The sequence below is a fragment of the Triticum aestivum genome, chromosome 6D (genome assembly GCF_018294505.1).
Source record: "Triticum aestivum cultivar Chinese Spring chromosome 6D, IWGSC CS RefSeq v2.1, whole genome shotgun sequence".
Classification (NCBI taxonomy): Eukaryota; Viridiplantae; Streptophyta; class Magnoliopsida; order Poales; family Poaceae; genus Triticum; species Triticum aestivum.
The window spans coordinates 3,423,872-3,447,860 of record NC_057811.1 but is presented as its reverse complement, the minus strand read 5'-3'; the positions used below and the strand labels follow the sequence as shown (position 1 = coordinate 3,447,860).

At 42.0% G+C, this 23,989-nt stretch overlaps 3 protein-coding genes across 3 annotated transcripts; 1 reads left to right on the top strand and 2 right to left on the bottom strand.

Moving 5' to 3' along the window:
* The first annotated feature begins 2,667 nt into the window (after positions 1-2,667).
* Positions 2,668-3,943, top strand: LOC123142918 (thiosulfate sulfurtransferase 16, chloroplastic). The gene is made up of 2 exons (XM_044561630.1): positions 2,668-3,096; positions 3,194-3,943. The coding sequence occupies exons 1-2, from the start codon at positions 2,782-2,784 to the stop codon at positions 3,281-3,283; spliced, it is 405 nt and encodes a 134-aa protein (XP_044417565.1). The 5' UTR covers positions 2,668-2,781; the 3' UTR covers positions 3,284-3,943.
* Positions 3,944-15,734: 11,791 nt separating this feature from the next.
* Positions 15,735-16,994, bottom strand: LOC123146436 (uncharacterized). Its single transcript, XM_044566076.1, has 3 exons — positions 16,292-16,994; positions 16,145-16,218; positions 15,735-15,909 (listed from the first exon to the last, which is right to left on the bottom strand). The coding sequence occupies exons 1-3, from the start codon at positions 16,992-16,994 to the stop codon at positions 15,895-15,897; spliced, it is 792 nt and encodes a 263-aa protein (XP_044422011.1). The 3' UTR covers positions 15,735-15,894.
* A 136-nt stretch (positions 16,995-17,130) lies between these two features.
* Positions 17,131-19,447, bottom strand: LOC123140670 (uncharacterized). Its single transcript, XM_044559956.1, has 2 exons — positions 19,063-19,447; positions 17,131-18,647 (listed from the first exon to the last, which is right to left on the bottom strand). Exons 1-2 carry the CDS (start codon positions 19,349-19,351, stop codon positions 18,313-18,315), a joined length of 624 nt encoding a protein of 207 aa, XP_044415891.1. The 5' UTR covers positions 19,352-19,447; the 3' UTR covers positions 17,131-18,312.
* Positions 19,448-23,989: the final 4,542 nt, after the last annotated feature.

Sequence of the window (23,989 nt, the reverse complement as noted above, 5' to 3'; positions counted from 1 at the left end):
CTGCCTATATTGAATTCAACCATTTTTCACAAAACAAGCATGATCCTGATAAATTTTGGTAGATCAGGACTGGTAATTTTCCTACAACATTACTGGTAATTACGATACATGATATATACTGACTAAATTGCTTTCGTGGAACATGCATTCTAAATATTCTAGAAAAAAATGATAACCATGAGATGAATGGACTAAAACATGATAATTACCATAGGGAAAATTAAAGGTGCATGCCTAGTACCTATGATAAATCTCCCTTGTAAATCCAACACAACTGCCACGGTAATTAGGTGGAGAATGTGTATTGTTTGGTACATTTCTCAGAAAAAAGAATGGAGTCAAATTCATCTAGTAAATTGGCACATTGTTCAGAAAAGTGGAGAGGGTGTGGTGTTGATTTTGTTCTCAAAATCCACCCACAAAATACCAAAATCGCCACAAAACGCCATCCCAGAATCTGCAAACAACCATTCAACACCCGCACATCCATAGAGATCACACAACGATATTGTGGAGCATATTTTTGAAACACATTGGATGTAAGGCCCTATTTCGGCAGATGCAAACCCACAAGCCCTCCCACGTCGACGTATTGTCCAACCATGAATATTCACTAATACGACTTTGTCATCTCGATCAAAGCAAATCATATGGGCTGCCGTGTGAGGATACCGCCCCTTATAGGATCCACGTGACACCCCTCTTCCACATATCACCACGCCACAACATAGGGGGAAATGAGGAACGAATCCCCAGAAAAATAGAGGATGCTTTCGGGTATTGGTGAAAGGACCACTCACCTGAGATTTCACGCGGTACACCACAAAGTCATCGAAGACCGGTAGAAACCATACGCCAATTCCACCGTTGATGAGAGCAAGGGAGAACAGGGATGGGGCATAGGGAGCACACTTTCCAAAATTGAACAACTTACACCCCGCTCCCCCCCCCCCCTAATGAATGCGAGTGGGAGCGGTTTGTTGTAGCGTCGAAGTCAATGTGAGGGGGCAGCTGCAGAACACATGAAAAAGTAACTTTGAGGTGGATCTTGGAAACACTCAGACCGAACTTTCACCGGTGAAATGGGTCGATCAATCTTTTCATGACTTAGCTAACGGCCACGCACGGCCACCAATCCCTTCTCGCCCCGCAAGAATCACATGCACAGAAACAACCAACGACAAACACAGCCGCGAGATGCGCAACGGATGGGAACCGATGAGTTTGGATTTTGTCCCAATTGGAATGGTCACGACTTAATAATTTCATTGAATAATACATGGGAAACAAAATTTATCAAAGTCAAAAGTATTTTCCAGATACTTTTTTGAGATAAATTATACTCCCTCCGTTCAATAATATAGTGCGCATAGATTTTTTGAAAAGTCAAATTTTGCAAACTTTGACCAAGTTTATATAGGAAACTATTTATATCTATGATAGTAAATATATAAAATATGAAAATATTTCTTATGATGAATCTAGAGATATATTTTTGGCATTCTAGATGTAAATAGTGTTGTTCATAAACTTGCTCAAAGTTCGTTAGGTTTGACTTTTCAAAAATCTATATGCATTACATTATGGAACAAAGAGAGTATATAAAATATCTTATTTTGTGGAACTAAGACAATACTTTGATTAATAAACTACAATAATTAAGATATAATGCTATTTTTTAAAGGACATCAATAGAACATGTGCAAGGCATGTAAGGAATGAAATGTCCATGGATAGGATAAGCAGACAAGTCCCCGCCAAAAAAAGAAAGAAAGGGATAAGCAGACAAGTAGGAGGAGCCCCACCGAGGCTATCCTTTTCATGTGCTGCATGATTGAATTGTTATCTCCCTCCGATGGAAAGAGAGACTACGCGTTGGGTCCTTTTCGAGCAACATATCTTTTTACCTCGCTCATCGGGAGCGTACGTGGCACATACAAGATTCAACTGGTCTGACCATTTGGTTATTTATGTCGCCGCATCTTCATCATGGCAATGTGGACTTGTCCTCGACTACACACAACGGGAGTAACATAAATCGTAACATCATATATATCTAGGAAAAATAGATTGTGTGGCAAGTAATTAATAAAAAAAGAGAGTCATGTGTTAACATAGTTAGTTACTAATAGCATGAGTAACATCACACATATCAAGGGAAGATGAGTCTACAACCTAATAAATGAAATGTTGCACGACATCGCATATATGTTACTCCCCACTATAAAGATGGTAACATAAACTAGTAATATATGTATGTTACTAGTCCAAGTTACTCCCCACTGTGCCTAGTCTTAGTCTTACCTAACATGAGCCGTCCAACCAATCAATAATAGCTGGCTAGAATAATGCACCTCAGGTTTTGGCATCAAACCATACACACGCAAGCACATGAGATTGAAATATAAGAATAAGAGATGGTGTAAAAGGAGATTATTACATGATATGCTATTAAATTCACATGAAATAAATATTACAAGTATGTATATCGTCTGACATTTCCATATATAACTCTCCTTGGTCGCAGAAGATAAGGTCGACACAGACCGAGACGATTGAGAATTAGGAGACTTTATACGATGAGAAAGTGATGGATGCGGCTACCCGGGCGTGAAGGCATCAACCACTGCCTCCTCTCCTATAAATAAACACCCGTTGGTAGCACTTATCTTCCCATCAAGGCATCAACCAATCCACTCCACAGCCCCCGGAGCCAGACACACCAACAAGCTTCCCTGTCTTCATCTTCTTCTTCTTCCCTGCTCAAATCTTCCATACACCATGGGCTCCCTGAGAAGCAGTGGCAGCGGCGCGGCGGTGCCGGTAGAGAGTGTTGACCCTGAGGCGGCGTGCGCACTGCTGGCCTCGGGGCAGTACGGGTACGTGGACGTGCGCATGTGGGAGGACTTCGACAAGGGCCATGTCGCCGGCGCACGCAACGTACCATACTACCTCTCCGTCACCCCTCACGGTAAGGAGCACAACCCTCACTTCGTCGACCAGGTCGCCGCGCTCCACGCCAAGGAGGACCAGTTCCTCGTTGGCTGCCGCTCCGGAATCCGGTCAAGGCTTGCCACTGCAGACCTCGTCGCCGCGGTAAGTACTAACTACTAAGTGGTTTCACGACACTTTGTTGGTTGCTTGTTTATTGATTGATTCATCGACCTGCTGGCTTACGGGTTTGATGGCGCAGGGATTCACGAGTGTGAAGAACCTGGAGGGTGGCTACCTCTCCTTGCTCAAGAGCGCAAGCTACCCGCAGCCGACAGCCAGCCACCACTGATCCACCAATTCCGTATCTTGAATAAGTACTACGATGTAGTATTATCCAACGTCTTACGAAGAATAAGAGGAGGAGTTAATTTCCATGGAAAAAGAAGGCAGTATGTATGGATATGCATCCTGGGTTCTTGGCATGAACTTTGTTCCAACCAATAGCGCTACTAGCTGAATACTGATTTCCCCTTTTATGAATGTATCTCGCAAAAAGAAAACTAAAGAAAATGTTTTATTCCTCTGGTCTAGAAAATGTCAACTATCATAACCTCCTAAATAATTTTAAGGGTTATTAGTGCATATGACGTTGACAAAGTGATCATGTGCTACTGTCGTTAGTTAATTACCATGCATTGTAATCGCACAGCATGCATTTGGACTAGTATATGTGGGGTAAGAGCAGGATGCGGACACCCTGGCCTGACTGGCTCACCGATAGATTGTCCAAGTGCCTAGTGTGTGCCACACAGATAGGCAACAAAATCCTGTTGTTCGACAGTGATCCAATTCCTTTTAATCCTTCTCATCGGAGCAAATCCTTGAGGACGTCAAAAGGTTTGCATCCTTTGGCTTGGGCTCCTGCTCTCCCCTTCTACTTATCCTCCTATGTATAAGCACATATACACATTCGAGTATGTTCACTCAATTATTCTCTCATGTAAAGCTCACTCTCGGCAACAAGGATGACAATGGCCACCAATCATCTTTCCCGTGTTATCTCTCCTACATCTCTTCTCTCCACTTTCATAACTTTGCCGTCCTTTTACACCATCTCCAGATGCAACATGGGACGAAGGGCACCTCCAGGCTCTAGTCGCCCCATGCATAACACTTTGACCTCTCCCACCGGCCGAGGGCCTTAGACCTGCCCTTTGTTGTCGCCCTACATCCTAAAGATGGAAAATATCATTTCGTGGGGCACCTGCTTTGTGGGATCCTGACATTATCGTCACCTCAGTCTCCCTCAGGATCCGTAACACGGGATATCCTCTCGCCGTTGCGGGCAAGGATGTCAGCCTTGTCTGGCGATATTGGCACAGTTGCTTGCCTAGATTGGGTGGTGGCCCCGCCGATACGCTCGGCATGGTCACGAGTCTTCGTCGTACTTATGTGACTCCCTATTATTGCAGCAATTCTTTTTTTATATGTTTGTATATCATTTATGTGAACTATGGTAGCACAACAAGATGGGGTTTAGGTTAGATTTACCATAGCCTGATATAGAAGTAAATGTGAGATTCGTCATAATCTTATATTACCCGGGACAAGTGCATATTCTACTATTAACATGTATGCATATTGTATACACTGTCTAACTTTGCTCTTCAAGGATCGCTACTAACTGCGTGCTTCATTTGTGATCTAACCACTGCAAATCAATGCCACAAACACACATATTAACAATTGCAGATGTACCATGTGCATAGAAACAACTTAATTAACGAAGCGCCTGATAATAAAGTGTGATATTCAGTATACTGGCTATTGTTTGGACATGCAGAAAAACTTTTTGTATGTTTCATGTAAGCTAGGTGTATTTCCATAGAACTTTAGGTCATTGAAGTTTTAGTTTTTGTTCATAAGGCATTAAAATTTTAATTTTCTCTCTGCTATAAGAGGAAAACAACTTGGGAGGCCTCCAATGATGCAATAACGAGCCAAGCAACGAACAATCTATGTATGGAGAAGAGAGGCCTTCATCACCTAACCTTTTCAAAGGGTAACCTTTCTAGTGATTTAGCAGGAAAACAACCACCTAGTTGTACGATGAGAAATGCAACCCTGAGTAGCTTGCCGAACATGAGCTTTACTAACAGCGTTACACATAGCTTAGGCAAGCAGGCACATGCACAATAATTGGATAAATGATGTTTTACTCTCTATTTTATTTTATTTTTACATAAAATTTCTTCTATATGTAGAATAATTGTTCTATGCTTCTGGGCTTTAAGAAATTAGCTAATACTATATTAGTGAATAGTTATTACACCCAAGCGCCTAGTTAATGTCTATAAGTAAAAATTAAAAGACCTAATGTGCAGGTATAAGTTTGGACCATGGTGCAATGACATGCACAGTGATCAAAGAAATAAATCCGATCGGTGGCGGCTAGTTTAGTTAGCTTGACATTCCATCTTTGATAAATGCCAAACATTTTATATTTCAGGTTAAATTAAATGTTGGAATGTAATTTTTGTACTTCCTTCATTCAGGTGCATAGGTCACCTAGTGTAAACCAAATATCAAAGAATATTAGCCGGGGTTGCAATTAATATGCCTCATAATATACACATTCCCTCAACCGGCTTCCACGTAAAGCCCCTTTAACTTCTTCGCTATCCTTCCCACACATACATATGTTAAGCCTTCATCCTCAGACATGTAGGATTAACTACTTATTTCCATTGCAGTTTTTGATGGCATGTGATCGTCGCATTTCCACAACTTTCAAATATAACGCCGGCCTCTAACAGTATGTCTTGGTCATGGTGTAGCTCCTAAGGTACCTTATCCAAGTGGATGGAGGGAATACTAAATATATAGCACACACACATCATCAATGAAATATTGAACCCACTAAACTATAAAGATAAGACACATTTGACAATTAAAATGTAATGTAACATGCTAATAATTCAATGACGAGCTCCTCGTAAAAACCTTATATACTCTAGAATTATCAATTTGTTATTACCAAATCATAACCTGGAAACCACTACAAAGATACTTTTATACTATGGCTATAGTGATCTCTATCAAGATACTTAAGAATATAAACACATAAATATACACTACTCCCTTTGTAAACTAATATAAGATCTTTTAGATCACTACAGAGGGAGTATATTCTTCATGGTGTCACAAATTAATCCGAGAATGTATGCTATTTTGTCTTATCTTGTTTCTTACATTTAAGGAATGCCATACATTTTAAGGATGCAATGCATCCAAAAGACCAAAATTAATGTAACCGTGATTTGTATATTTAAAATATACATAAATATATTAGATAAAGCTATGGAATGACGCAAATGAGTCATGAAAAAGTAAAAAAGTTCAGTATAAATACGCTCATGGTTTTTCGAGTACGAGGAAGATGCTGACATCAACATGGAAAATAGTAGTGGCTCTTTGGAAGCTAGTTATAATTATTTTTATTTCAACGGTATAAACTTTGCTATTATTCTACATAGTTGAGCTTGTCACCTATTAGAACTTTCTTACAACGTTTAAGTATGTATTAATCCTAGTTATGGAACTTATCATCTCTTCAATTGCAATTTGTTTATTTATTTATTGTAACAATGACTACACAGAAATGACTTATAAAATAGAATTTCGAGCGAGGTACATTTCACATATTTATTTATTCACTTAGCATTGCAATCATTAATTAAACTATATAATATTAAACTTAGTGCGCCAATTGATTCATACATTGTCAATTCTTTATGCAATTAAATCAAAGATAACATTGATAATTCATTGTACACTGTAAATTTCGCAAGCATTAGAATCAAAGTTGTCAAATTCAAGTTACCTAAAAATACGTTAAAATCATGAACTACAACCAAAATTTATTTCAGTTGTGTATTTCCATTTTGGTATGAAGCAGAGTATAGGTATCGAGCAGTGGCGCAAAGATTAGAAGAGAGAGAGGCGACATGTCTTAGCAAGCCTCGACACCATGCTAGTCGCAACATCGTAGGTGAAATATGTAGACAATTCCCGCTGATAGTTTTAGTGGGGTTTTTCCTTAATTTGATGAAGTTGTCCAATATTCATAGACTGAAAGAAAATATATCGAGAATAGTGTTGCAGGTTTCGATTAAACTCAAAACTTTGCTTGCTTCTCAAGAGGTTGTAGTTTTACTTAGTAATTTTCACCTCTTGGCTATGAGTGAAATTTTTTTAAGATATGATTACATAGGTTTTGGGTGTTTTGATGCAAGGTAACCGTTTCATCCATTATGAAGAATATGGCAAGTGCATGAATGTCTCTACGATGATTGTTGTCAAAGTTGGCCATGTACTGGGATTGCTTATTTTATTTTAATATTTCTTATTATTATTATGTTTTGATTTATATAATGGTACCTTCAACATTCGGTCTTGGCAATGGTCAATTTTTCTGGTAACTAAATATGAAAGGTCCAATGCGTCTAAGTTAGTTTCTTGTGAGAGATTGACATGGGATTTGTCTACTCCAAAGAGACCCGGTTGTCAAAATATTCGTATTACTAAGATGTTTAGTTCTGTCTTCAGAAATTACATTATGTTTTTACTTGTTACAACTTTGGCACTTGCTTGTACTTGGTTGGGTCTACTTTTATTTTCAATTATTTCTCTTCTGTTAGGTTTTAAGGTACTCACAGCAACAACATGAATGGGCGAGAGTTTTGCACCGTCACATGAATACCGTAAATACATGTTTACCACACACCCCCTATGTTAGGGCTCTCACCACACTGAAAATAACACGACCCCTATCTCTCCAGGTGCCACCGGGAGGGCCACCACATTTCTGTTGGGGAACGAAGCATGAAATTAGAAAATCATACGACGCGCGTGATTTTTACATTTTTCGTACCTTTTTATCCAGCCAGAAGCCTGGGGATTGACTCTATCAGTAGACCATGCAGACCTCGTTGGGGATGAATCCGGTTGTCATCGAACCCCAGCAAGCACAAGATTGTTGCCCTCGTATCCAATCTGCTGCCCACGATCAGAATCAGCATTGGAATCTGCAGGGACAGCAACCCCTGCTCCACTGTTCACCACCACAACTAGAGGAACCAGATATGGGTGCTCCAGGCTTTCAGCGAACTCCTCAAGAAATGGGAACCTAATAAATACGGAGTAGATGACAATGGTGGCAGCCACTTTTTGCCCGTCGGTGCTCACACAAGCTAGTTGCTCAAAACTTTCTTGCGGATCCGAGGTCACTAACCTGTCAACTGCATCCAGGAGAAACTCAATGCCTGCCTCTTCCATTCCTCTCAGCCAGTGGCAGCCGTCGCCGAAACCCTCGTCGGCAAAATCAATACCCTGACCGGTCGCCACCAACGGGGTTGGGGACGGGAGGGCCGTCTGCCGAGATGTTGGGGTGGTGGTAGGCGGCCGGGGCACCAGAAGACGAGTGGGGCAGGGGCGAGGCGAGGGTTTCGAACTGTCCTGTTCCCCTTATCTGACCCATGGACCGGCATAAAACCTAACGTCCTGGTCCACGGCCCAGACCACACCCATGTTTCCCCCATCCCAAAAGTACGTGCAAGGCCCATGTACAACGCACTATTTCGTACGGCATTCCATCTCCCAGCCTATTTTCCACAAACTGTGTCAGACGAGCCGGACTGCTTTTCCCCCATCCTGAGCTCAGAACAGAAGGCAAAGATATCGGGAACAGCTGGGCTCGGGCACCAAAACGCCCCTTCCATCATTCTGCACCAAATAGTTATTATAAGGGCAAGGCGCAGGTGCAATCCTAGCATGTTCTTGGGATTGTGTTGGTATTATGATCCAATCAACCCTGGAACCAGGATTCTGCATCGCCTAATTAAACAGTGAAGTAGAGTAGTACTATTTCATCAGATATATCAGGATTAAACAAGTCCCGTGAGCAGAGCACATGGCCGCTGTCCCGTGCCGCACCGAACGGCCGCTCGTCGGCTTCTCTCAAATCTCATCAACTCAAGGAGAGGAGACAGAGGGAGCGAGGGGAGATGCACGCACCTGCACCAGCAGGCACAACCAACCTTCCGGAGTCCAGGGGCAGTGGATCGAGCGGGGAGGCGCTGGCGATCTGGCCAGGCAGGGACACGGTCAACGCCCTTGACCCCATGCGCGTGAGTGTGCTGGGTGTCATCCACGCGATGAGGCAGAAGAGCAGCAGCGCTCGATGCGTCATGGCGAGGGTGGTGCTCGATGCAGGGGGACATGATGCATTCAACTCCTATTGGCGCGAGGAAGACGTCACCAACATGCAGCGTGGAGACGAGGAACGACTAGATACAGGGGAGGAAGACAGCCAGGGAGGTCCGGCGGGCGGCGGGACGACAGACTTGGGCTGTGGAGCTCGACACGGCGATGGCTTGCCACGCGTTCGACGGAGGTTGAAGATGGCTTTGAGCGGCGCGGACCTGGAACTCCGGCGACGACTCAACGAGGAAGTTCATGGCGGCGAGGTTGGTATGGGCGGTGGACGAGGGGGGCGAGGGGTACTTGGATTTGTTCTGGGTTAAGGGGGGCGATGGAGTGGGAGGGGATGTGAGTTAGGGTTTGGGTGGTTGGGCTGCGGGTGGGGTTTCTTTTTCTTTTATTATTCTTTTTCTTTAGATAAATGGGATGGATAATTGCATGCCATGTCATTGATCCATGGCACAAATGTTTCAACCAATGAGAACAAAGCTTATGTAATTGTGTTTTTTCTATTTGTTTCTCTTGTATTTTTTGCACAAGGGTGCATCTTGGAATGGCATAATTTGTTCAAAAGATATCATATTTTGCACAAGGGTGCATCTTGGAATGACAAACAACGTTGCCTAAGAAAGTTTTCATTTTCTTTGCACTGAAATTTCATTTTCCATTTTTTGAGTTCCCAAAATGAGTTTTTTTTGTGAAGGACCTACCATATATTTGTTGCAAAATTGGGCCAAATCAATTTTCTAAAATATTAGGCCATATTTAATGTACAATTGACCAAATGATTGAGTGTCAAAAGTTTTGAGCCACCTCTCGTGAAACAGACAAATTTCAGCCGATTCAGCAGGAAGTGGGTCATAGTTTGCTCTTTATTTTTTTCAAAAATCATAGTTTGCTCTTTATTTTTTCCAAAAATCATTTTTAGGTACATAAGTATCTATTTAATCAGAGATACACCAAAAGTTTTCCAAAATCCAACCACTATCTAGGAACGGTCATGCCCGCCATTTTGACTGCATTTTGAACGGGCATAAAATTTTCAGAAAAAAAACAGAGAATTGGAAAAACCTTCGCATTGTGTCTTTATATGTGACCAAGTTACTATGAAAAATAATAAACTTGTAATACGGCGATTATTTAAAAAAAGTGTTCTCAGAGATGAGCTATCATGTGTGAAGATTCATGGCTTTCAAGTCAAATGATCAATCTTACGGCCACATTCATGGCATAGTTTGTTCATATGATATCATATTGTGCACAAGGGTGCATCTTGGAATGGCAAAAAATATTGCTAAGGAATTTTTTATTTTCTTTCAACGAAAATTTCATTTTCCATTTTTTGAGTGCTCAAAATGAGTTTTTTTTTGTGAAGGAAATACCATATATTTGTTGCAAAATTGGACCAAATCATTTTATCAAATATGAGGCCATATTTAATGTACAATTGACCAAATGGTTGGGTGTCAAAAGCTTTTATCCACCTCTAGTGAAAAAGACAAATTTTCACCTATTCAGTAGGAAGTGGGTCAAATTTGAACCGCAGCTGCCTCATAGTTTTCTCTTTATTATTTCCAAAAATCATTTTTAGGTAGATAAGTATCTATTAAATCAGAGATACACTAAAAGATTTCCAAGATCCAACCACTAGCTAGAAATGGTCATACACGCCGTTTTGACCACATTTTGAAACGGGCATAGAAACAAAAATGAAAAACCTTCGCATTGCATCATTATATGTGACCAAGTTACCAGGAAAAATAATAGACTCGTAATACGGTAATTATTTTTAAAAAGTGTTCTCAGAAATGATCTATCATGTGTGAAGATTCATGGCTTTCAAGCCAAATGATAAATCTTATGGCCACATTCATCGCATAGTTTGTTCAAATGATCTCATATTGTGCACAAGGGTGCATCTTGGAAGGGCAAACATTGCTGGCTAAGGAATTTTTCATTTCCTTTTGACAAAAAATTCATTTTCCATTTTTCGAGTGCCCCAAATGAGTTCTTTTGTGAAGGACCTACTATATATTTGTTGCAATATTTGACCCAATTCATTTTCTAAAATATTAGTACAATTGACAAAATGGTTGGGTGTCAAAAGCTTTGATCTACCTCTCGTGAAAAAGACAAATTTCCGCCGATTCAGTTGGAAGCAGGTCAAATTTGAACTACAATTGCCTTATAGTTTGCTCTTTCTTTTTTCCAAAAATCACTTCTAGGTACATAAGTACCTATTTAATCAGAGATATATGGTTTGTTGGCGAGACATCGAGGTTTGGATGGTGGCCAAGGGCCCCAACTCCAGAGCGCGTAAACTGGCATGCCAGCCGCGTGGCCACGCGTTCTGGTGGGTTGGGCACTCCTCAGGTAGGTGTTAGGAAGAATAATACGACGGAAAGATCTCACGAGGAGACTGAACTAAGCTCAAACACGAATTAGCAGCCAAGTGTTTGATTAGCGGTGGGGGAAATGCACATGGCCAATGGTCCTAAGTATTGGCTGAGGATGATCATCTACTAAGGATACTTACTTGGCAAATTTGCAGCTCAAATGGAGGATCCTAGGTGGCACTTGCTTTGCAAAGTACCACACTGGACAGAAATATGCATGTTGAAGCTAGGCTCAAATGAATGAATGGATTGAGCTGAAATTTGGTGGAGGATGGTCATTTAGGCATAGGAAATCACTGTAAAAATTTGATGTCATTTGGACATGCCAAAGTGGTACTTCCTTCAGAATGCTCTTCTCTAGACAAAAACTTGGGAAAATTATTGAGAGGAATTGGCTAAATAAAATGAGCTCAAATTTGGTGGAGGGAAGTTATATAGGAAGGAACATGCCCTGGAAAAGTTTTAGCAATAATTAAGCAATATAAAATATAAGTGCTTCACAAAATGAAAATATGACTAGAATAAAAGATTGGATGATGAGCTCACATGGATTGCTGGACAGAGCTCAAATTTTGTGGAGAGCGATTATTTGAGCATAAGGAAGATTTGGAAAAATATCAGATCATTTGGATAATCCTAGCTAGTTCTTCCTTCACAAAGCTTCTCTATGGATAGAAACTTTGGAAATTTTCTGAGGAAGATTTACTAGGAAAATGGAGCTGAATATTGGCATGTGGCAATGATTTCGATATGGAAGATTGCCCAAAAAGTTTTAGGGCAATAGGAGGGGTCTAGATAGCACTTGCTTTGCAATGTGCCAAACTAACCAGAAAACAGAAATTGAAGCTGGGCTCACATAGATGATTGGATTGAGCTGCCATTTGGAGGAGGATGATAATTTGGGCACGTGAAGGCACTGTAAAAATTCCATACCATTTGTATAAATAAAAATGGTACTTCCTTCACAACGCTGTTCACTGAACAAAAAATTGGGAAAAATATTAAGGGAAATTGGCAAAATTAATGAGCTAAAATTTGGTGGATTTACTATGCTAATGGAGCTGAATTTTGTCATGAGGCAATGATTTGTATAGTAAAGAGTGCCCAAAAGTTTTGAGGAAAATTAAGAAAATATAAATAGCACTTTCTTCAAGAGGTGCTATTCTGGACATAATTGGAAAATGAATATTCTTCAATTATTTTTGAACTAGGCAAGGAAGGTTTTTGACATATTTGAGGAAGATATGATCCAAAGAATTTATGAGATTTTTTTGGTGATTTTGGGAATGACATAAATGTAGGCTGCTTCACAACCTAGGGCAAAAATTGTCACATGGACATGACAGAAAGGCAAAACTGATGAGGTGGCGCCTAGTGATAGCAATGCACAACAATTTACAAGGCTATGACCATCTATATTGGTCGTGATCAGCTAGAAATAAGGCAGCGGACTAGTGTTGTCTGCTTTACGACCATTTCGTGTAAGAAAATTATGACATTTCTGACCAAAATGGTCGTTATCGTCTAGGGTTTAGAGTCCCCCAGACAACTTATGACAATTTGTTCGCAAATGGTCATAGATTTACGACCATTTCTTCCAGGGTCACTGACAGAAGGTCACAAGTTGACCTTCTGTTTACTAAGAGAGGAATATGTTTGGCAGGACGATCATCCAACCACTCCCCGGGTGGAGAAATCCTAACCAATCTATCTAACTAGTGACCAACAATATTAGACTTTCTATTACAATGCTCAAATATGACTATGGCAATATCTATGCTAAATTATAGAAGTCACTGAAGATTACGGACATAATGCAAGTCGATCTCTCTCATTCCTTCGTGGTATTCACAACTTCGAAGTTGTCTGAATTTATCACCAGTTTGTTGCAGCTAATTGAATGAGCCAAAAGTGACGGAAATCTAAGAGCGAAAGCTTCTATCATCAACACATCGGCAAAAAGATACATCTTCCAGTTATTGGCCACTATCAGCTTTCCATTCCCATCTCGGATAACAATACTAGTTGACGGAAAACATGCCCTAGTTGAAGGCAACATCAACATTGATTTTAGATTAACTGGGCAGCATCAGCATTGTTTTCAAAATCCACCCACGAAAAAACCCAAAATCACAACAAAACTCCATCCCAAAATCTGCAAACAATCATTCATCACCCACTCATCCTTAGAGATCACATAACGATACTGTGAAGAACATTTTTTAAACACATTGGATGTAAGGCCCTATTTCGTCTGATTGAAACCCAAACAACCCTCCCGCCTCGCTGTATTGTCCAACCAAAAATTCACATGCGTGAACGTCCACCAATATGACTGCTTCATATCTCTCCAAACGAATCACATGGGCTGCCGTGAGAGGATCCCACCCCCTATCCGGAAATACATGACACCCCTCTTCCACATATCATCATGCCACAACACAGGGGGCAATGAGGAACAAAGACAGATGATGCACTTGGGGATTGGGGAAATGGCCACTCACCTGCGATTTGAGGCAGTACACCGCAAAGCCGTCAAAGACTGGCATAAACCACATGCCAATTGCACCGTCGGTGAGAGCGGAGGGGAACAATTATGGGGGATAGGGGAGTTGTTTTATGATACCCTGGAACTAACACGGGCCGCTAATTTCTTCCGATCTAACCGACAGTTTTAGTTTGTATTCCAACAACACTGTGATGGAGTACCACCGTTAAAAAGAGGTGAGTGCCCCGATCTAGAGGGTAAAATTGGAATGACAAAGGGTACTAATGTGTTAATCTTTTATCTAATCTGCAATTCGTCAGTAACCGTAATCCCGAATTACAAGGGACGACTGGATCATGTGATGAACATGCAGCGATGACCAGGTTCGGCGGAGCGGAGCCCTCGCCATCGCCCGAAAGGTGATGCTCTGCAGATCAGGGCTAGGCTTAGCGGCCAGAGATGCGACAACGGGTTGCTGATGCATGACAAACAACCTCTCGACGGAACTCCATGTACGGATGAGACTGACCATTTGGTGATGTTGCGTCTCATTTGCTGGTATACATTCGTCATTTGTTTAATCAATCGAAAAGACGATGCTCGATCATGCAGCGCTTAACCATCTCTTTCTGTATTCAGTAAATAGGCCTCATTTGATGTATATGCATGCATTAAAACATTCTTCTTCAGAGATTTATAAAGTTGGATGCTACATGTAAATTCCAACTACTAGTACGCCTGATATCCGCATAACTGGGCTACATACAACAGAGCGAAGATGATATGGAGGGAACTCGACCTAAATGAAATAATAGATGAGGCAGCTTTGGTGGACCGATCGGGCACTGCAGTCCTTGAGTTCCTGCTTTGTGATACTAAATTTCAGAACACATATGATGGAGTAGTGGATATTCCAGAGATTGTTGCGGCTACATGCTGGTATGTATGGTGGCAAAGGAGAGAGATGGTGAGGGGAGAACAAGTTCAGTCTCCACCCTGAAGTGCTCTATCTTTACTGGCTCTAACTCTAAATTTTGTGTGTGCATTTAAACAAACCAGCCAGGTAACTTGCTTGAATGAATAGAGAAAGCCAATGTCAGATTTTCAAGCTTTGAACGTGGATGCATCTTTTTCTGTGGAAGATGGCCTAGGTGCTTGTGGAGCTGTGGTGAGGGATTACAACGGTGGATTCATTGGAGCTTGTACAACACCGATGGAGCATGTCCCTGATGTGGTCTCCGCAGAGGCTGAGACAATGAGACAAGGTCTGCTATTTTTGCAAAGCCTAGGATGCAACAAGGTCCTTATCAAGATTTTGGTTACCAAATGGGGCATTTTTACCGAGGGTGACGGATAAATGCGGTAACCACGGTTACCACGAAATACCGAGTAAATTTCGAACGAAATTTTTTGAATTCAAAAATTTAATCACCAAAACTAAAAAATTTGAAATTTTGACAGTATCACCGCTATATTTATGGCATGTAAATAGTTTATAGCAATAGTAACTGGCCTTAAGAGACCCACAACACATATAACAATACAATGACCAATATAGATGTACAATACTCATAAACCATCAGAATAGCAGTCCAAGTGTCCAACAATATAGTTTCAGACTTTAGAGACTAAACTTAAGATTAGACACAGGAAGACACACATAGCAGTCCAACAACAAAAGAAGTGCAGCCAGTCCATATTACAGTCCCATAACAAAAGATCGTCGATTCGTTAATTACATACTACAAAGCATTGAGCAACAAACCAAATTGTCATTCAATTCCTTCTAGACTTGCAAGTCTCCTTCCTCGAATCTCAAAACGAATCAAGCTGCAAGTGAGCAAACTAAATGTCATGTTGTTAGCAAACAAATTTGTTTATATTATCATGTCTTCGAATTTGTTGACAATATATAATAAATAGATGGATGGCATGAGATAGCAGCAAACAAATAAAATTTTGGGTGTTAGCAAGCAAATATGGATGTATGTCATGATATGGAAGCAAATAGATAATTTTTCGGGTGGCAGCAAGCAAACAGACAAGGTTAGCACTTCATTATTACCTTCCTCTTCCTCCTTTTCCTTGTAGACTTCCGCAAAGGTTCATTGCTTTCACGAGGCAGCACGTCATTGTTACCTACAAAAATTACAAGTTAGCACTTGAACAACATAAATTCATACAATGTTAATATAAACTAAAGGGCTTTGACCTTCATCATCCTCCCCATCATCTACATCCTCTTCCTCCTCACTTGGAGGCATCCCACTTCCTCTAGATCTCTTTTGTCCCACCACCTCTAAGACAACCGGACAATCACCATCACCATCACTATCACCATCATATTCATCCTCATCTTGAATGGAATCGCTTGTTGAGTTGCCCAACCAATCCATGATTTCGTTATTACAATCATAGAGAGTGGTATTCATCAACAACGCACAAGTATCAACCTCTTTCTCTTTTGGCTCACCAAGAATTAGTCGGATTCGCAGCCCAAGGTTGTAGTGGCAAAAAACCATCTTGTGCAACTTTTCAAAACCAAGACGGTTCCTCACTAGTGTATGCACTAAAGCGTATGTGCTCCAATTCCGCTCACAGTCACTTGAAGAGGTGCATTGAGAGACAATACGAATAGCATACTTTTGAAGCACCGGTGTAGTTCCTCCAAATGTTATCCACCACTCAGTTGGGGACACCTTTTCAGCTGCATTACGAGGGTACATGCCTTCGAAAGCCCCTCTTGTATTGACATAAGAGTGAACTTCAGGAATCATAGCAATGAACTCTGAAGGACTAGCCAACTTCTTAAGTGCTGCATTGAGTGCATTCACGTGTGATAGACTTTTTCCAAAGTTATACTTGTAGTGACTTGCCGGGTCCAGAACACCGGCTATAGAATGGAATGATAGCATGGCAGCAAGAATTAGTTCGCAACGACCATTAAAGGATAGCAACAATAAGAATAATTAGCATTTTACCAACAATAACAATTCTATGGCAGCAAGAATTATTACCTGCAACCATCAATGTGTTTTTGTATAAATGGTCAACCCTTTTGTCGACCACCTTTAGGTACTTGTTTTGGTCTAGAGAATCATGACAAAACAAAGAACTCAATTGATGCCTAGAATGCATCATCCTTGTCATAAAGCCAGAAAGTGACCCAAGCTTCTGTGAATCAGCATATCTAAGTATGCTATATATTGGGCCAATTAAATCTAGCACCCACTTCACGCTATTCAACCAGGTCCTACTTATCAAACAATCATATGTGTAGTCATAATCAACCTCGGAACTCCATGAGCTATTTTTCCACTCTGGAGATGTCATCCACACTTGGAATTTCTCTTGCTTATCCCAAAAGCTTTCTAGGAACATAAAGTTAGTTCCAAACCTTGTGGCATTCGGGCGCACCAACTCTCCACCTATGTGCTTCTGCATTTCAGCATGCAAAGTTGAATGATTGTACATGAATCTGCAAATTCTCTTACAACTACTAACCACTTCATTAATCTCAGAAAAGCATCCCATCTCCTTCAACATGAGGTTAATGGTGTGATCCGCACATGGCTGCCATGTGATGTGTGGGAAATCTGCAACAAGGTCAAGACATGCTTTCTTGAAGTTAGAGCCATTGTCGGTCACAAGTTGGACAACATGTTGCTGCCCTATCTCTTCGATCACTTCTTTGATGTGCTCAAACACAAACTGTGAATTTTGCATGTGTCCGGTGGCATTAACAGATTTGTGGAAATACATACGCCCATTGGAGAACACCATAAAGTTTATGATGCTCATCCGTGAAGGGCCAGTCCACGAATCTGACATGATAGTAACACCATATGTGGGCCAATCATCTTTGAACTTGGCCACATACTGCTGCAACTCTTCATAATTGCTATTTAAATAAACTCCATCAATATCTATCCCTTTAGGGGCAGGCACCCCTTTGCCAAGGTCTTGAGTCAATTTTATTGCTCCTACGAAGTACGGACAATTGGCTTTGTGCCCAGGGATGTCATTAGCGTGAAACCATTTTGCCCAAGCCTTCCCAATCCTGGATTCATATTCCACCTTGCTAATACACGCCTCCATTGTCTGATGTGGCCTAGTCTTGCTATATGCCAAGTCAACGTCAAAAAAGTCTTTGACACCACTTGAGCTGCTCCCTACACTTCCTTTAACAGCACTGGTTCTCCCATGATCTTCACGTAACGAATTTCGTAGGGTCTACTGGAGTACCTCATCATCTTCATCTTCACAATCGATATGTATTGCTGCACCTTGATTGTTCATATGATTGACCTCAGCTACCACTCTTTTCTTTCCTTCTTTGGAAGTCCTTCTCCGGGCCTCTCCCTCTGGAATGGCTTTCCGAAAAATGGCAACTACGTGATGAGGTGCATTCATGCAAGAGAAGACATGAGGGCCCAGTCCAGCTATATGCTGCTTGAATCGGGTTGAACCCCCACCATGTCTAACTAAACCACAATATCCACACTCCCATGCTTGTCCTTCCAATGATTTCCCATGACACCATATGTTTGTTATATCATTTGCATTACCTGAAATAAAAATACAGAAGCATATGTAATTATGTTGCATTTAATTTGGATAACATTTGACTACGGCGACTTCTATAAAAAAAGTATACCTACTATGGCGACTTCTACGGCTGCGTGCGATCAATGTGTAAATTTGCATTGCCTTGCTGGAATGGCCACACTAATTGCTGATTAAGCTTCTGAAATTACACAGCTTAGTTGCATCTCTTGGATCTGTTTAAGCTTTCAGTTAACTAGGCCAAGTGAAGTGTGTAACCTGCTGCACATTACTACAAAAGAAGTTGATCCACCTAGTAAATACTGGTATCTGGGACTACTTCTATTGCTGTAAACTAGTTTGAAGACAAAATGAAAGCATACTAGACAGAAAATTAGTAACAAAAATGAACGTAGATCTACAAGGACACAACCTTACCTATAGTTGGTTCTTTAACCGGCAGTGGAACCTCCAGGCCTCTGCTTATGCCACCCTGACGAGCCACCCCGGTGGCAAATCCGCTTCGGTTGATGTCATCCAGAAATCCCGTTGCTTGTCCTCCCGATGAATGGTCGACGGGGATCGTCACACTGCCGCTGCCGTGACCTCTGCCCTGACAAGCGGGAATAGTCTCTTGAGATGGGCCATGGACGCCGGCGACGACCCCCACTGTTCGCAGCTTGCCATCGCCACAGCCCCGCCCCATCCCCCTTCCAACACCGGCCATGCCGATGGGCGCCCCAGGTGGACGACGTGAAGAGGCGATATCAGGGTGGCGCTGCCCGTGAGAAAGAGATCTAAGGGCGGATTGGGTGCCGCCGCCGCCGTCTCACTCGCGCCCAGGAGCCAATTTCTTGCGGGAGCTCGATTTGGGGAGAAAGACGGCTAGGTTAAGTCCGTGGTTGTGTGCCTGTGGGAAGTACGCTTCCTGTCTTCCTCTGCGAGGCTCTGCCTCAGCTGGGCCGTGCAAAAAATTCAAACGGGCCGGTATAATTTGCTCGAAAGGCCCATTTATCGGGGGGCATGGATAAACGCGGTTACCGCTCGGTAAATGGAAATTTCGATCGGTAACCAAAACCTTGGTCCTTATACAATCTGATAACGTTATTGTGGTGGACGCACTGAAAAATAATGAAGGCCATTCATTGGTTGCTGCTCCAATTCTTAGTGATTGTCGAGTGTTACTGAAAGAATTCGGGAAGGTCTACTTAGATTTCTATAATAGAGAGTCTAATTGTGTTGCTCATGAGCTAGCTAGTTTCGGGATAGGTAATCCACCGACTTTGTGGTCGGATAACCCCCCAAATTTTCTTTTGAAGTTTTTAGCGGATGATGTAAGTGTTATCTAAATTAATAAAGCAAGCCATGAAGGCGTTCGCCTAAAAAAATGAGGCAGCATCGTACCGCTGGCGGTATGGGGGTGTGACACGCCGCCGACGGCGGCTGAGATGCAGCATGGTTGAAGTACGACAGAGTTTTGTAGCCTCCATGATTTTTTTCGGGTAGGAAGAAGAAGATGATTGACGTTACGTGCACGCAAACAGGAAGGACGGTTTCCTATTACCCCGGATTACCAAAGTAGATTAAGGAAATATCATTAGACATAAATTAGATACGGAAAAGTGTAAACTACCCTATCAAAGGAACGTCCAGATTTACTCGGGACTCCCATATATGTTTGAGGAGTGTCAGGGTACCGTAAAAAACCTCGGATAGGGAGGACATTTTCCAAACTTACACTCCGGCTCCCCCCTAATGAATGCGAGTGGAATTTGTTGATTAGTTTGTCGTAACGTCAAAGTCAATGTGAGGGGGCAGTTGCAGAACACACAACAAAATAACTGTGAGCTCCACCTTAGAAAGACGCAGGCCCACCTTTTATCTTACCCACGACTCGCAAACGGCCGCACACGGCCACCAATCCGCCATCGCCCCGTAAGCTGCCAGATGCGCATCGGACAACAGCCCATGATTCTGGATTTGTCCCAGTATTTGGAATGATCGTGAGTTATTAATTTCATTGAAAACTACATGTGTAACCAAATTTATCAAAGTCAGTAATATTTTCAACATACTTTTTGAGATAAATTATACAAAAAAGTTTCACGTTTGACAAAACAAAACTGGGATTATTCCCAGAGTTTGGTTGTACGTCCAAAATTCTTGTTTTGTGGAACTGAGACAATAAACTAATAATTAAGTTATAAAGCAAAATTTTAAAGGAAACCAAGAGAATATGTGCAAGGCATGGGAGGAATGAAATGTCCAAGGAAAGAGAAACCACGCGTTGGGTCATTTTCGACCAACATATCCTTTCATCTTGCTTATCGGGAGCGTACGTGGCGCACACTAGATTCAGCTAGTCTGACAATTTGGTTATTCGTGTCCCCTGGCCGTGTCGCCACATCTTCATCATGGCAATGTGGACTTGTCCTCCCTCTCTCTTACCTAATATGAGCCGTCCAACCAATCAATAATAGCTGGCTAGAATAATGCACCTCGAGCTTTGGCATCACCATACACACGCAAGCACATGATCTTGAAATTATAATGTACGAGGGTGCAAAAGGAGATTATTACCTGATTTGTGATTTAATTCACGGGAAATAAATGTAGTAGGTATGTATATAGTCTGACATTTCCATATACGACTTGCTCCTCCGTCGAAGAAGATAAGGTCGACACCACGGAGACGAATAAGAATTAGGTGACTTTGTACGACGAGAAAGTGATGGATGCGGCTACCCGGGTGTGAAGGCATCATCCACTGCCTCCTCTCCAATATAAATAAATAAACACCCGTTGGTAGCACTTATCTTTCCATCAACCAATCCACTCCAGAGCCCCCGGAGCCAAACACACCAACAAGCTTCCCTGTCTTCTTCTTCTCTGCTCAAATCCTCCATACACCATGGGCTCCATGAGAAGCAGCGGCAGCGGCGCGGCGGTGCCGGTAGAGAGTGTGGATCCGACCGCCGGAAACACCTTTTTAATTATGGGAAACACTTTCCATCATACCTCTGATACAGGTGTAACTTATCAGACCAGTCATGTGCCATTCGTTTCTGTTTCATTCTACGCTGGTGATTTGCTTGAGAAACCCGTTTCTCTCTCCCCTCTTTAATGGCCCTGTATCTGACCTCTAAATTGACCGTCCACCTCGGCGCCCCAGCGCCCGTAGCCTCAGTTCCGCCTCACGGATGCGCAATCCCATGATTAGGTGGTAGCTCCCCGCGGGCCATCACCAACGAGAGTCCTGCCTCATACGGTGGCCGGAGTACTACGGTGGCAAGTCATCTTCTCCATGACGCGCGGTGGCGCCATAACAACGGCGTCGCTAGACGTGATCTGTTCTGGGGAGTCGATGGAAGCGGGAGAGCAAGCGCATGTCGGCGCTAAGCATGTCGTGCTGGTTGATGGTGTCCATGATGGAAACGTTTGCGGCGTGATTTCGAGCACATCTCAACATTGTTCCATGTGGAAGCACGGGCACCTAACAGGTGATGAGGGCTCGCCATGCAGCCGTGTTTACCTGTGCACCCATACCAGCAGCTCCTCCCCCGCCAATGGCGTTGATGGCTCATCCTCTCGATGACGGCGTGGCCTCCTAGGACTGGCCGGTCCAGTGTCCTGCACCAGCAACTCCCTTCACACGGGCTGCTCCAAATTTTGGAAGCAATACTGAATTACTGATACAGCTGAAAAGCATCTAGTAGGAATTTTCTAAGGAATACTAATGCACCTATGCCATCCATCGTAGTTGAGGTGAACGGCGGCGTCAATTTGGCCACACGCCAGATATAGGCATAGTATACCCAAAAGTAATTCTTGTTGCGCAGAAGCAAAATCCAATTCCATTTGAAGCAAAGTGTATCTTAATTTGTGGAGCAAACTCTAATTTCTTTGGAACTAATGTATGATGGAAACACATGTTTGTTTATTTGGAAGCAGTCCAATGTTACATTCGGGAGAATTCTCTAGCCACTGGAAGCACAACGGTAGATACAGATTTTTATTGATCAAAATAATTTGCATGGAAGCAATGTCACTAGCAGGCTGACACAAAATATTTCTGGATAGGAAGCTCAAATAAGTTGCTCTCAAAGCAGTTGGAAAAAAGTTCATCTATATTACGTTGAAGCACGTCTAATGAAAGTGAAAAAAATAGAAATGTTGGAAACAAGTAATATTACATTCGAAGCAATTTGTTACTTGGCGGAAACAATATTTTGATGTTTTGAAAAAAAAAGATATAAAGCAAAAGGTTCGTTAAATTGAGGCAAATTTCAGTTGCAATTGAAGCAGATTCTCATATCTATGGAAACATTGATTTGCCACGTTGAATACAAACTGTTAAATTCTAAAAATCAGGCCGAAGAAAATTTCAATCGAGATGGAAGCAACGTTTTTTATGGGTTAGAAACAAACAGATATAAATAAATTATCTATCCAGTTATCTCTTGTCGGCAAAAAAGAAAGGGGGAAATCACGAAGCACCGATCCCACGTTCTTCACGGAGGCACTTACGAGGAAGAAAAAGTGAATTAGTGAACCATACATGTCGCTGCCTACCTAGGCCCACGTTATCTCAAGCTCTTTTATTGACGCATCAGAAATCAGCAATCCAACGATAAGCAGCTAGTCTGATAGTGCTATGAATCAGACGTCTCATGCCTAGTGCCTCCCTTCAATTATTCTCACCCGAGCAATCAAGGAGGGCGTGATACTCCCTTAGTTCCCAGATAGGTTTCTAAATTTTCCCAAGAATATGTACAAAAAATAGGAAGAATACCGGACCAATACCAATATATTCACACTCATGGCACATCATCAAGCTAGTAGGTGTCGCAACGTAGGTCGCCAGAAAGGTGGTTTCGGATTGATCTGTGTATTTGTCCTTGTCTGGCATTTTTGAATAATTTAATAAAGATGGCTGTGTGCATCACTGGATGCAGAGGCCGGGGTTACCCTCCTTTTCAAAAACAATTGTTGATATTTTCTTTCATATATTTGGTCAAACTTCAAAATTATAGGTTTTTCAAAAATATCCCCCTATTTGAGAACTGAGGGAAGCAAAGGATTGTTAGGGTGGTTTCAACAGTGCATGCATATATGATGGGAAGCATGGTCGTAGTTGTGTTGAATTAGGCAAGTAGTAGTTGTAGTGCTAGTCTGGTTAGGTACAAGTGTGCTCAAGCTTGTCGGTGATTACTTTAGGAAAGTTTAGCTTAGGTCCGTTTGAAGTTTCCTTGTGCTAGTTTATACGTGCTTGGCCGAGTGGGCGGCATGGGTGTAAGGGTGGAAGGCTCTGGCATGCTTTGTTCATGTCTGGATTTGGCATGGTTGGCCTGACTCTCGCTGCGGG